General features: G+C 48.3%; 1 protein-coding gene across 1 annotated transcript in view; it reads right to left on the reverse strand.

Moving 5' to 3' along the window:
• Positions 1-13,523, reverse strand: part of DNAH9 (dynein axonemal heavy chain 9) — a 190,041-nt gene that overhangs the window by 134,583 nt on the left and 41,935 nt on the right. The window contains exons 25-34 of the mRNA XM_062011180.1: positions 12,841-13,080; positions 11,468-11,628; positions 10,257-10,413; positions 9,409-9,513; positions 6,431-6,588; positions 5,982-6,120; positions 4,508-4,795; positions 3,206-3,416; positions 868-995; positions 289-397 (exon numbers count right to left, since the gene is read on the reverse strand). Coding sequence (XP_061867164.1) covers positions 289-397; positions 868-995; positions 3,206-3,416; positions 4,508-4,795; positions 5,982-6,120; positions 6,431-6,588; positions 9,409-9,513; positions 10,257-10,413; positions 11,468-11,628; positions 12,841-13,080 — 1,696 coding nt within the window. The remainder of the gene's footprint in view (positions 1-288; positions 398-867; positions 996-3,205; positions 3,417-4,507; positions 4,796-5,981; positions 6,121-6,430; positions 6,589-9,408; positions 9,514-10,256; positions 10,414-11,467; positions 11,629-12,840; positions 13,081-13,523) is intronic.

Raw genomic sequence — 13,523 nt, forward strand, 5'->3', positions numbered from 1 at the left:
CTGATCTAGGTGGGATCTGCTTCTGCAAGGGGTTTGGACTAGATGATCTCTAAAGGTTCCTTCCAACCCCACCATTCTGTGATTCTATGATGACAAATCTCTACACAGATCTGGGGTCAGGAACCTCAGTTTGTCCATATGCTTCAGGAATGTACCTTTTGGGCAGCTGTGACCTCAAATCGGGAACTTTGAAGAGAGACCAAATTGGCCAACAGAAGGCTGGTTAATGGCCCTAGATCCTGCTTAGTCGATGCAAATTCCCAAGGTGCAGCTCAGGCCAGGACTCACCTGCTCTGGACACAGTTGCAGGGGTGGCTGTGCGCAGGTGGCTGATCTCAAACACCAGCCGCATTGTTGGGTTCAGAGGGATTCTCTCATTGCTTGCCAGGGTCAGCACCTGCATGTGGCAGACAGACAGACAGACTAAAGCCTTCCCCAGGAACAGGAATGAAAAGCATTCAGTACTTTGCATCAAAAAGCTTGGTTGCTGTCAGTCCAGTTCCTTGAGACAAAGCAGCTGCTTTCTAACAGGCAGCAGAACTACCCTGCTCTCTTCCACCATGAAGAATCAACAGCACTCCCTTAGGGTGGGGGTAAAAAAAGGTGTGGGATTATGACTCCTGAAGTTATGATCAGGACATTTGCAGTTACTCATTAGCCCAGCTCTAGGAAAGGTAAATTCCAAAGAAAACATGCTTTGAGCCATTTCCCTCATGCACCATTTTCTTTATGCAATACTGTTCAGCATGTCTGAAGAAACACAATTGCTTTATTCCAGGAGGTGTAATTTCAGCATCTGCCTTTTTCCTAGGCTGGACCACACCATGCAGTCAAGGAATAGCTGCTTCTTTACCTTATGCTCATTACCTTATTATCATCCATCACAGTATTAAGAGATTCAATCCACATCGGATCAATATCTCCATCTAGTACCATCCACTTGGGACCATCATGTGTCATGTTGGCCAGCTCTCGCATGATTGATGAAAACAGTCCTGAGAGGGAGACAGGAATATGTGGATGAACAGTGAAGCTGCTACCTGCTCTAACAGTTTTCTCCAGCAACTTACTAAAAAATTATCCTAATTAATGCTTTCCTCTTAAGCATTCAGAACTCTATGCATCTGTACATAAATACTACTACATCATGACATGGCTTTAGTCTGTTTGGAAGGAAAAAGCCATTATCAGTTACCACCACTGAGAATACTGCAGACCTACACGAGTTTCATTCCTACCAAGTATAACAACAGATAAAAAAAAGTGAAGAGCAAATATTCAGAGGCAAAAGAAGGCACAAGCTACACAATGCAGGGAAAACCATCTGACTGTGCTTTGGAAATTCTTATCAACATTTCTTTGTGGCTCGAAGTGTATCAGAGAAATCAAGATGCATTAAAGGCTGGGTCGTGGCTTTAGTGAGATTGAGGGGAGAACAAGCACAGAATGACATTGAATGACAGAACAAAATGTCAGTAAAATCAAGGAGACAGAGAGGATACAGTGTCTCAAGGGGAGTAAATAATGAATGTTAAGAAGAGCAGGAAGGCTGAGAACAGAGCAGCAGTACTGAGAGCAAATGAAAACTCCACAAAACTGTGGCTCTCCTCCACACGTGAAAGTGCCCAGGGAGATGCTGGTCTTCATGAAAAAACATCAGGCAAACACTACAAAAACCCCTCTCTTCTGGTGAGTTGTGACAAGAACACTTTTTGGTTTTTTTCTCTCTCCAGGACAAGCTGTTTCTTTGTGATCCAGGTCATGAACAGCTAGTGGGGTTATATGAGTGAAGACAAAGCTTGTGCACAACAAATGCAGAACAGCTCACCTGAAACAGGTACCCAACTGTGAGACCAAGTCAAAGAAAATAACACTTCACCGGCTCTGCCTCAACTCAGTTTCTCACATGTTGGACACATGCCTTGGAAAGTGCTCCAACACAGCCAGTATCAGAAATAGGTACTGTCTCAGAGCATTGATGCTTCCCTCATATACACAATAGCAGTGGAGAGAAAAGTGCCTCTCCTAACCCTGTGCTCCCACATCACAGAGAGGTCTTGGGATTTCAAAGAAGAGTTTGGCTCTTAAAAAAACACTTTTAGGATTCCCTTGTGGGACCTTTCACCACCTAACATGTATAACCTTTTCAACTCCTGATAATGAAAGGAGTGACAGGGTGAACATGGGAAGAGGAAGAGAAGGGACTGATCTGTAAGAGAACACACCAGCTCTCGTTAGATTGTGGGGAAGATTACCTTGCTGGTCTTTAACAACAACTTCAGGAAGGAATATTGTAAACTCCCTTGAACATTACAGGCTAGAAACCACTGGACAGCCACCTGTAAAATGTCCCTCCTGCTGTTCAGTACCACCCACAGTCCCTCATCTGCAGTCACTGCTGCAGCCAGGTTGCAGAGTTGAGGCTGCATCCCACACTTCCCTCTCACTTTGATTTAGGGTCCCTAATTACAATTAAAAAGAAATTAACCCTGGCACTGGAGCAAAGCAGGGGGTCAGGAGAGGTCTGTGGAAGGGGTCAGGGAGGTGGGTGGCAGTTCATCTCCTGGAGGACTTCTGGCTGAGGATGATTTATGGCAACGTCTTTCCTTACCTCCCCCACACTTCCCAAATCCACAGCACACGTAAATCAAAGCTGCCTTTACATATTAGTCACAACTGAACATTTTCACTCCAGATTTCTGTAACCTTCCAGCAAGTTTTAAATGCTCATCATATTTTCCTCAGGAGCAATCGAGTTCAACAGCCTGGCAAATGCTGGTGTGCCACAGAGATCAGGTAGCAACATGAAGTGGAAAAACACCACTTTAAGGCTGCTGTGTTGTGCTAGGAAACCTGGGGGTGGCATGTCTAGGGGGTCCCAGTTCAAACCACAAGGAACTCTCTTCCATCACCACTCCAGCCAATCCTGGAAAAACTACTTACCCCACTGGTAAGTGTTGGTATTAATGGACATGATAATTATCCTTATGGCAGTAGGACAAAGCAGGCTTATGTTATACTTCCCATTTAAAGACCAAAAAGCTAAAACATCCTATGGGTGCTTTCAACAACAATGTGAGCAACAGACAAGTTTGTATGCAGCTTTCAGACCTGCATACAAAGAACCAGCCATCCTGCTGCTGCTTGGGAAGCTTGTTAAAAACACCCTTCTTTAGCTACAGATTCAACGTGAAAAGATATTTACCATCTTTCCATTCTCTTGTTGCTGGGTTTATGATGCCAAAAAGCTCATCATTGGTGACTGCCTTGGGGTTGAGGTCTGTCCAGACAGGACGTCGCTTCATTATCTGGTAAGTCTTGTTCAGGGATCTCATCACCTGAGACTTGCCAGTGCCTGCGTTACCCACCACGAAGACAGAGTGTCGGACTGTCAGCAGCTCCTCCAGCTGCACCACCTGAGAAAAAACACTCCCAAATTTTAGACAAAGAGGTCAAACTGAAGTTCAGATCTATAAAATAGCTCCCATAGGGCTTTAGGTTCTGCCTGAATAGGAGCCAGCAGCATGCTCAGGGGGGCAAGAAGGCCAAGGGCATCCTGGCTGGGACCAGCACTGGGGTGGCAGCAGGAGCAGGGCAGGGATTGTCCCCTGTGCTGGGCCCTGGGGAGGCTGCAGCTCCAGGGCTGTGTCAGTGCTGGGCCCCTCACTCACTGCCACAGGGACACTGAGGGGCTGCAGCGTGGCCAGAGCCGGGCACAGAGCTGGGGAAGAGGCTGGAGCACAAGGGGCTGGGGAGGGGCTGAGGGAATGGGGGTGTTGAGCCTGGAGAAGAGGAGGCTGAGAGGAGGCAGGAGCCCTCTCTGACACTCCCTGACAGGAGGCTGCAGTGAGCTGGGAGTCAGTCTCTGCTCCTAAGTAACAGGAGAAGAGAAAACAGCCTCAAGTTTCCCCAGGGGAGGTTGAGGTTGGAGCTGAGGCAGAACTGTTTCCCTGAGAGGGGTGTCAGCCCCTGTGCCAGGCTGCCCAGGGAGCTGGGGGAGTGCCCAGCCCTGGAGGGATCCCAAAGCCCTGGAGCTGAGATGCTGAGGGCCAGGGGTTAGTGGTGGCTTGGCAGGGTGAGGGGAGAGTTGGGACTCCATGGCCTTATCACCAAAAGTATTCTGTGATTCTTTGGAAAGATATGACCTAGAGACACAAACAGATCTCACATTGAGTTTAGTTTAGCCACTCTAACCATAATGGATGCAATCCCCAGCTTGAAGGCAAACCTTCAGCACTATTTACATTGACAGTCATGAGCCAAACAGGCTCTGGCTTCCAGGGGCCACACTTTCATGAGCCTATAAGTTAACCCTTTTGTAAACTCAGGGACCAAGACAGTGCTGGCTTTAGGGGTAGGTGCAATTGCATTAAATCCAGCATAGCTGACACTGTCCTCCTGCCAGAGGAATAATGTGCAGAGTCCTCTTTGTAGAAGCAAAGATGGTTGAGAAAACCCCAAGGATTCAATGATGGGAGAGGTGCAGCAGAAGACTGAGTGGTCTTACTTTGAGCACAAAGTTGTCTTCAGCCTGGAGCCGGAGATCCAGCACAGCCTGTCTCACAAAGGACTCAAAATTCAGGTCACGCTTCCGAGGCACATCCAAGGCAGGGAACAGATCCCCAATGAGCCCCATGAACACCGGCACGTCATCGCTCACAATCTTGGGGATGTTAAAGTCACGAAGGGAGCGCATCAGAACCTGGTCTTCGGGTCTTTCTGGGTCACCTCGTTTGAGGGAGCCAGCTACAACCAGCACTGACTTGATTGCACGCAAGCCCCAGTCATAGTGATCCTCCATGGAAAAGAAACAAAAAAGGAGGGGTGAGTTTATGCTTAGACAATACACCACACCAGGCAGGGGTAAGAACCAGCAACTCCAAGCTGCCAGACAAGTCAGGAATACAAATACATCCAAATCTGTTATTCGTGGCCACAGACCTTCATCAGCCTGAGTTTCCTCACTTCTGCTTCAAGGAGTGAGATTCCTGTCAAGGACTGTTCATACCAACACCTGAGCTCAGAGCTGCCAGTAAGACAGTAGTAGGAGTCACACTCTGAAGACCTAAGCAATTTGTTTCACCTAAACCCTAAAGCAGCCAAAGCAAGGCTAGTCAGACTCCAGGATCTGCAGGAGCTACCAAGGGGAAAGATGTGTTAGTCCATTATGAAGCCTTAAATACCCAAGTGTCTTCATCCTGCCCATTACAAGATCACCAGGCATGTTTGGTCCCAGAGACAGTCCACCCAGCACAGGTCAGTAAGAACATGTTTGAAAAAGAACCACAAAGAGGCATGACAGAAACTCTCAAGCCAACAAGCAACTCTTTATATCTCTCCTCTGCCAAGACCCTCCAGAGCACAGCTTGGCCACTGACTGCTTTGTGTGGGACGTTACAGCTTCCACCAAGACCTCCAAGACACGGCACAAAGTTTCTGTGACAAGGCATCTCCCACTCAGCTTCATGCTGGCACAGCCAAGACCCAGTTTTCACTCTGGTGTCTTGATTCCACTCTGGATCCAGCTTTGATTTATGTAAATGATGACAAGGGGAAAAAAAAGCTTTGCACTGGAAGTGACTCTCCTTGGCCAATACCTGACGTGACAGGGAACTGTTAGGCTGAACTCAGAGAGGGACAGACATCATAAACCTCTTGCAGGCAGGAGAATCAATAAGAACTAAGACTGGAAAGCAAAGGGTCACTGAATACTACCCCATGGTGTCATTTGAGCCCATGGAAACATCTCTCCCATTACTGCAGCTGCTCAAGTGCTTTTATCCTCCAGTAAAACAGTTTGAAAATGTCATTGCTGTGATGATCACAAGCCTTCTGTTTTCCCAGCAGCCAGCACAAATGCAGTCGTTAAATGAAAGCTCTGAAGGTTTAGACATGGAGGTGAGGGGCAGAGTGCTATGTTCCTGCTGATTTTGGAGACCAATAGGCTTCATTGTACCATGCAATCACAGAAGTGGGCTCACCTGCTTGGACAGGAGCTCTTTGCAGAGCTGGTACAGAGTAATGAATTTCCTGGCTAACGCCCGGGCCTCGAGGAATCCCTCAGCCACCAACATAATTTCACAGATCAGCTCAAAGTCTGGCACAACCATTGCACATGGCCTAAAAAGACAGGCAAGAGAAGACTGCAGAACAAGTATTTGTTGATTACAGGTCTTAGGAGCAGTGGATTTGAAGCCTTATCTTCCAGGTGTTCCCCAGGGAGCCAGGCCACAGGCTACCTCTCCCATCACAAGGGACAGAGTCCCTCTGCCCTGCCTGTGGTTTCCCAGGCTCAGGCTCATTGTGTAAGGCTGAAACTGTCTACAAATCCCCAATGCAAGTGAATTCTCCAAGGACACAAAGTCAAGCCTGGGAATTCCAAAAGTCAATTTCTGCCAGTGTTGGAACACAAACCTTCACCTGGACTCACCTGAAGAGAGCTTTTAAATTCTCAGGTAGCTCAGTTCGCCCTGCATAGCCAGGGTTCATGGTGATGAAAATGCCTACTGAGGGAACCAACTTAATGTCTTCTCCAAGAAAACTGAAGGATTTCTTCTTTTCCCGTATTGCATCCTGCACACTCTTCACCTAAGAACCAAGACAGGGGTACAGTATCAGTGTTCAGTTATGAGAAACACGAGACAACAGTGCTGCCTCCCTTACACTTGACCCCATGACAACTCATCACTGTTTTGTTTTGGGTTTTTACTGATCATATAAAGCTTTATACACTGTTTGGAGTTAAACTGTGTGACAACATCAATATCTCACCACAATCAAACTCTGACAGAGTAGAAAACAAAGCTGAAGAGTCTGGACAAGCCAACAGCAAAGAAGTTGCAAGAATTTGCACCATTGCTCTGTAAGACAGTGACAGATGTGTGTGAGGAAGAGCAGCTCATGAGAAGGAAACAACTCCAAAGCTTCCTGCATCTCACCTTGGCTTTTGACATCACCTGTGGGACACTTCTCAGCACATCTCATGGGAAAAACACTACCAAAGTCTAAATCACCTCTATCAGCTTGCCAGCCTAGCAAGAGGCCAGATGCCTGAGCTGAGATGCATGGCTGTCCAGGCACCCACGACACAGCCAACACCCAAATGCAGTCCCAAGAATCTGTCAAAATACAGGTTCCTGATTCCCTCCACTCATGTTCACCTCGCTCCACACACCACTGCTCTTTGTGACAGCGCCACACCCTCTCGTGCCTGCTCTGTTCCTTGGCTAGGCCCAGAAAATTAGCAGCATTTCCCCATAAACAGCCTCAGCTCAGTTGCAGACTGATCGCTTCATAGTGCTTTTAAAGGTTTTGAGACATCAGATGCTTAACTTCAATCCAAAACCCGCTAAGGCCTCCCCTGAGACCTTCACTCACTAACATGGTATTGTCTTTTATATTTGCCTGATTGCACCTTTGTTCTCCTCATTCCTCACCTTCCAAAGACAGCGAGTTCATTAACGCCACATCACCTCACAAACAGCACTTCACCAAGGGAGAAACCTCTCTCTGTTCACAGCTCTCACCTAACTGCTGCTTGCCATCTTAAAGTTAAGCAATTAATGGACTTTGTCTCTGGAAGGAACCATATCGACATCAGCTGCATGACTAAGGCAGCCAATTAAACATCGCCATGGTTACACTCCTAATAGCAGCCAGGAGACGGGATGATGGAATGACAGCCGTGCTGCTTCCTTCAGATGCCATGCTCCAGCCAGGAGCAAGGGAATCATTAGCAGTTGAGTCATATCTGGGCTTCTTTCGTTCAGCTTCCCTTTTTTATTTTAAGATCCTCAAAGCCTTCTTTTATTTTTCTTTCAATGACAACTTTAAACTAGAACCTGACGGAAGAGAAATTGAGAGGGAACGATACATAAACCCTGGTACCCGCCTGGGGCTTCTTTGGGATGTCACATAAGGCACCAATGATGAGTGAAAGAGAGATGAGAAGAGTGAGGAGTTCATGGAGGGGTTCAGAACAACGTCTTTGACTGAAACATTTTTAAAAGTGTAGAAACTTTCTTTCTTCCTGCAATACCAAACCCACAGAGGGTCTGGGAAGAATTCAGCACCTCAGTTAGATGCTGGGATCCTAAGATCTGCACTCAGCTGACACTTGGGTCCAGGAGAACTTAGATACTTCAGCACCTCAGGTTTCAGCACTGAAGTCCCCCAGGGCCCAAAATGTTCAGTTCTGCCTATGCCAGAGCTGTCTGAATCTGGGCAGTGCAGCTGGATACTCACCCTCACCACAAACTGCCCTGGTAGCTGGATTTACCTGGCATTTGCAGAGGATACCAACAAGATTCAGGATCTGGACAACATCCAGACAGAGCTCTCCTTCAAAGCAAGGGCCAGAAGCAGTAGTAGGGTCTGCTCTCAATCTGCTACCCTATGATTATTACCTGGGCTTCCCCAGATTTGAGACCCTGCCAGAGGGGATTCACACCCCTAGCACTTTCCTTGAGTGACCCTTCACCACAGGCAGGCATGAAGAGCCTCTCCTCCTAAAATCCTTTCCCTTGTGTTAAATATTTCCAGATTTCCTTGTGGGTCAGTAAGAGGAAGGCAAGGAGGAGGCAAAGGGACAGATTATATATAAGCACAGGAGAACATGGCTTTCTAGCACGATGGGATGAAGAGTCTCCTCTCCAGCACTTCTCCAAGGATTGCTGCTGTGCCTCAGACAGGACTCACCAACATGGATCTGCCCCAGACACCACCTTTTCCTCCATGAGAGTTACTCCCCACGTGGCAGGCTGTGGAGCCATAACTCAGGGCAGCTCTCCTCCCTAAAATGGATGCTGTGGTTATCTCACAGCATATTAATGGTCTGAGTGTCCTCCTCGAGAGAAACAGAGCCATGGTGTGTACTAATGTGGGAAAAGATGCTATAAAGAATTGTCTCAACACAAATACTGCAACTGAGGGAAGCAAAGAATGACAGAATGACTGAATCTTAAGGGCTGGAAGGGACTTTGAAAGCTCATCCAGTGCAACCCCCCTACCAGAGCAGGACCACCTAGAGCAGGGCACACAGGAATTTGTCCAGGTGGGTTTGAATGTCTCCAGAGAAGACGACTCCACAGTCCATCTGGGCAGCCCCTGCCAGTGCTCCCTCACCCTCATGGTGAAGAAATTCTTCCTTGCGTTTCTTTGGAATCACTTATGCTCCAGCTTATACCCATTGCCCCTTGCCCTATCACTGGACAAAGAAGTGGCAAAAATACTTGCAGCACATCCCAACCACATTTGGTCAGTGTTGTGATATTCATGCCATTAATCCCTCACCTGCCTATACACAGAACTGAAACCAGCAACATGCACTTTCTGTCTCTCCCCTCATTCCAAAGGCAGCAGCACGGCTCTGCCTTGTTTGTATTTATTTATGAGCATTTTTCCACTTACCTGTACAGCAACCACAGAAAGGACCTCCACTGAGATCCTGTTAAATTCATCAAAACAGCCCCAAGCTCCTGTCTGGGAAAGGCCTTTGTAAATATTCCCACATGACTGGAAGAGAAAAAGAAAGTGAAAGAATTACAAGAGTGAAATCACAAATGGAATCAACTGCAGGAAAAGGACAAAAAATGGATTTTCTCTCCCTGCTTGTTTATTTATAGCAATTTACAGTCTATTGTGGGTATTTAGAAAAGTGCATGGAAACAGCAGGCACATCTCAATTATAATATTTATAGCTCTGCACAGTTTGCCACTTGATTTGCTAATTGCACTTTCTCAATATATCTGTGCACTGGTTTCATTTAAAGGTCACCTGTGCTGAATTACTGACAGTCCTGTGTCCTGGGAGAGCCCATAAGCTGAATAAAATATGATCCAAGGCTACCAAAACCACTGTGCTGTGCCAGAGCAGCAGAGAGTGAGACTCAGCCCCATCATTCAGCAGGGGCTGAAGGTTCAGAGCGTTTTGGCCTTATTCTGGATGAGGATCCTGAGATAAACAGGGCAGGTCCCATCCCATGCCAGGGCCTGTCAGCCTGTAAGCATGCCAAGAATGATCAGGGTTGAAGTATTAGCACAGCCTCAGCCACAGAACCATGTAATCATTTTGATTGGAAAAGCCCTTTAATGGAGAGAAAGATGGAGAGAAAGATGTTAAGCAGAAAGAACCTAGCAGAGATTTGAGAAGAGGCGATGGATCAATGCAATCTCAGATGGATTACTCTCATGCTTTGGGTTTCATTGTGGGGTTTCAGCCCCCCATGACAGCACTGCAGCTGAGGTGGGAGTCATACCTTGTAGTCCATCTGCTCAGAGCAGTTAAACACATACACCATGATGCCCAGGGCTCGCCCCAAATCTTTCGTAGTCTCGGTCTTGCCAGTGCCGGCGGGGCCTGCAGGGGCTCCACTCATGGTCAGGTGCAGTGACTGGGTCAGGGTGATGTAGCATCTTTCACAGTGAAAGAAAAAAGGAAAGAGACTGAGACTTGGTCTCACAGGTCACTGTTGGGCTGCAGTGAAATGGCACTAGGGCAATGCTCAGGAGAGACTTTCTTCTGATAAGCTGTACACGAGCATGTTTAGGCTGAAAATCCTCTTGGGCATTAATTACCACCTCTGCCCAGCTGTGTTTTCTCCAAGAGACATTAATCTTCCACTGGGGTCTGCCCAACCTGTTCACATCCAGCTTGTGCTTTCTGTAGACCCTCATACCACTCGTTGCCATTGGGATGTCACAGATAGTATGAGAAAAGGTTGGCTTCCTCTTGCTTCCCAGTGCTCACCATTCCAAAGGAGTCCATTCCCCATTGCTAACAAAAACCTGCTCAGATGGCCTATGAATGATCCTATTCAACGCTGCAGCAAGCCCCAAAGCTTCTCCAGTGTGCTAAGGATGGACCTCAGGGAGATGCCCACAGCTGAGTGTCTGTACTCACCGAGTCAGCCACAGAGCTGTCATCAATACAGCCAGTAATTCCTGATAATGGGGGGAGGAGGTTGGTTCAACTGACTAACACAGCTGACTAGAGCCACCTCAGATGGTCCCGGCACATCAGATGGAAAGGCATGACAATGGCTCCACAGGAGACTTGTACACTTCTGGACTGGCAGCCGAAATCCAGGTGGGACAATGCAGAGCATCTCAAGTCACTCTGGGTGCCTCTATAGAGGCACCTGAACCAAGTGGTAGATATCTACTTCAAGATAAGATGAAAGCTCCCCAGGCTCACCAGCTCTATGGGCTGTGGACATCTTGTGCATAGGCAGACATCCACAAGGGAGTATCTTAATCTGGGAGCTGACTCTCACCAGGACCTGAGGCACAGGTTACCCCAGAGGGTAACACCATCATGAACCAGGCAAGACTTAGAGCTCTGGATTGCTGCTACATGGAGGAAGAATAAGAGGGATGCAGGTGTCCAAACTAAATCCATCTTTGGTTGGAAGTTCCTCTCTAACTTAGTGGCAAAGCCCAGCTGAGGTGGCGTTTCCCAGGGACTCACCTGTCAGTCAGGGGGGTGATGACAAGCCGAGGGGTATTGCCGAGGTACTCGTAGGAGTACTGGAACTCAGCATCACAGATGTTGGCAAAGCAGTGCCGCTCCTCATCCGACCATCTGTGCCGCAGCTGTGACAGCCAGATGAACGCCTGGGCATTGTCCACCTGCAGTGCATACACAAGAACAATCAGGGGCAGGCCAGGGACACCAGGCACACACAGCTCAGGTGCCAAAGCAGGACTGCAATAAGTATTCATCAGGGATGGACTGGTCCTCACTGCGAAGGCAGGCGTGGTGAGGAAGCTCACCTCCCTGCTAAGTGATGAGAAATGTCACCTTCCCAGCTCCCATCAGTAGAGGGTAGGGATGAAATTAGCAACCACATCAGTAGGAGAGGAGAAAGTGAACACTCAAGAGAAAAAGCAGCACAAAAAGATTCCTGTAAGAAGCAGCAAGGCATGAAGAGGATCTTATAATGGAGAAGGAGAGAAGGAGCAGAGATTGTCTAGACAGGGAAGGGGCCATGGACAGCACCATAGAACAGGCTGGGGACGGGGGTACAAGGACAGTCATGGCCAGTGCTCTGCACAACCAGCAGGCAGGCCCAGCAGATGAACTGCTTCATCACACACTGGGCCAAGGCACCACCAAGCCCAGCTGAGCCTCAAAGCCCTGTAGATGTTTGAGGCTGGGCTGGATGGGGTTTTCAGCAGCCTGGTCTAGAGGAAGGTGTCCCTGTCCATGGCAGCGGGGTTAGAACTAGATGTTCCTTAAGGATACTTCCAACCTAATCCATTGTGTGATTCTGTGAAACCCTGTGAGCAGCCTGGCTGCCTCTGAGAGGACACAGAGGAGGGTAAAGCCACAATCAGCAAACTCGGGGCACCTTCTCACCCACTTGCAGGTCTGGATACTTGCCACAGTATCGAGGACAGGGTAGTGGTGTGGGAGAGGCATGCAGGACAAGGGAATCTCAAAGCAGCCTCTGTGGCCCCACACCTGAACAAGGAGGTTACAAGAAGAAAAGCCCAAATGCTTTTCTTACTTTCTAAAGACATAACTGAGACTACATCCAGCAGCCTCCCAACACAAAGCCATTGTCCACCAACACGTGCCCTGGCAATAGGGCACAGGGTCACACTCACTCCTGGTGTGAATGTGGCAAGTAAGAAGGTGTTGCATGGACATGACACAGAACAGCACTGCAGGCTTACAGGGGCTTTCTGCCTCCTTACCACAAAAGCTGTAGAAGCAACCTTAGTCACATGTCTCCACCGATACAGGCAGTGACCTGAATGGCCTGTGGCAAGTCTATCACTCCTGTAACCCCCACTCCAACATCCAACACAGGACCACGCTGGGCTGTGAACACAAACCTTCTTTGCTATCATCTTTGCCACCACATCCCGAGCGTGCACATCGATGGTGCATATGGTCATGATCTTTTGCCTGTCACCCTTGGAGAGCTGCCCAATCAGCATGGTAACCAGGGTGTTCAGCTGGGTCACTTGCTTCTTGTGATATTCCTTCATGGCATTCTCATAGCCTTCCTCCACCCTGGCAAAGGCAATCCCAACCTCGGTTGTCCACCAGATCTGAGTGCAGGAAAGAGCCACCTAGGGAAATGGATTGCTTCAGTATCAGGGGAAACAGCAATTTCCTTATGCTCTCTCCACAGGGAGAGCAAGGATGAAGTATCCATGACATGAAATGAAGTATTTTTCCGTACAGCAGTCACAGCACACGGGACAACAGGGACCTGCCCGTGACGTTCATTTAAAACATCACATCAGCAGTGGTAGACAGATTTAGCAGCTACTTATTAGTAAATCAGCACCTTTCACACACCTGACAGCAGAGTGGGAAGAGTTGGAGACCATAAGGCTGTCAAGAGGTGCATCTGAGGGCCTTTTTTCTCTCATCAGGCCTCATCACCAGCAGTTTTCCTTCTGCCAGCTCTCACTCTCTGGTACCACGACTTCTCTGACCCCCCGGGTGCAGCGGGCACCATCCAAGCCCTTGAGCTCCTCAACCCAGCCAAGAGCATACCCTCCCTGGA

Source organism: Colius striatus, chromosome 18 (genome assembly GCF_028858725.1).
Source record: "Colius striatus isolate bColStr4 chromosome 18, bColStr4.1.hap1, whole genome shotgun sequence".
Lineage (NCBI taxonomy): Eukaryota > Metazoa > Chordata > Aves > Coliiformes > Coliidae > Colius > Colius striatus.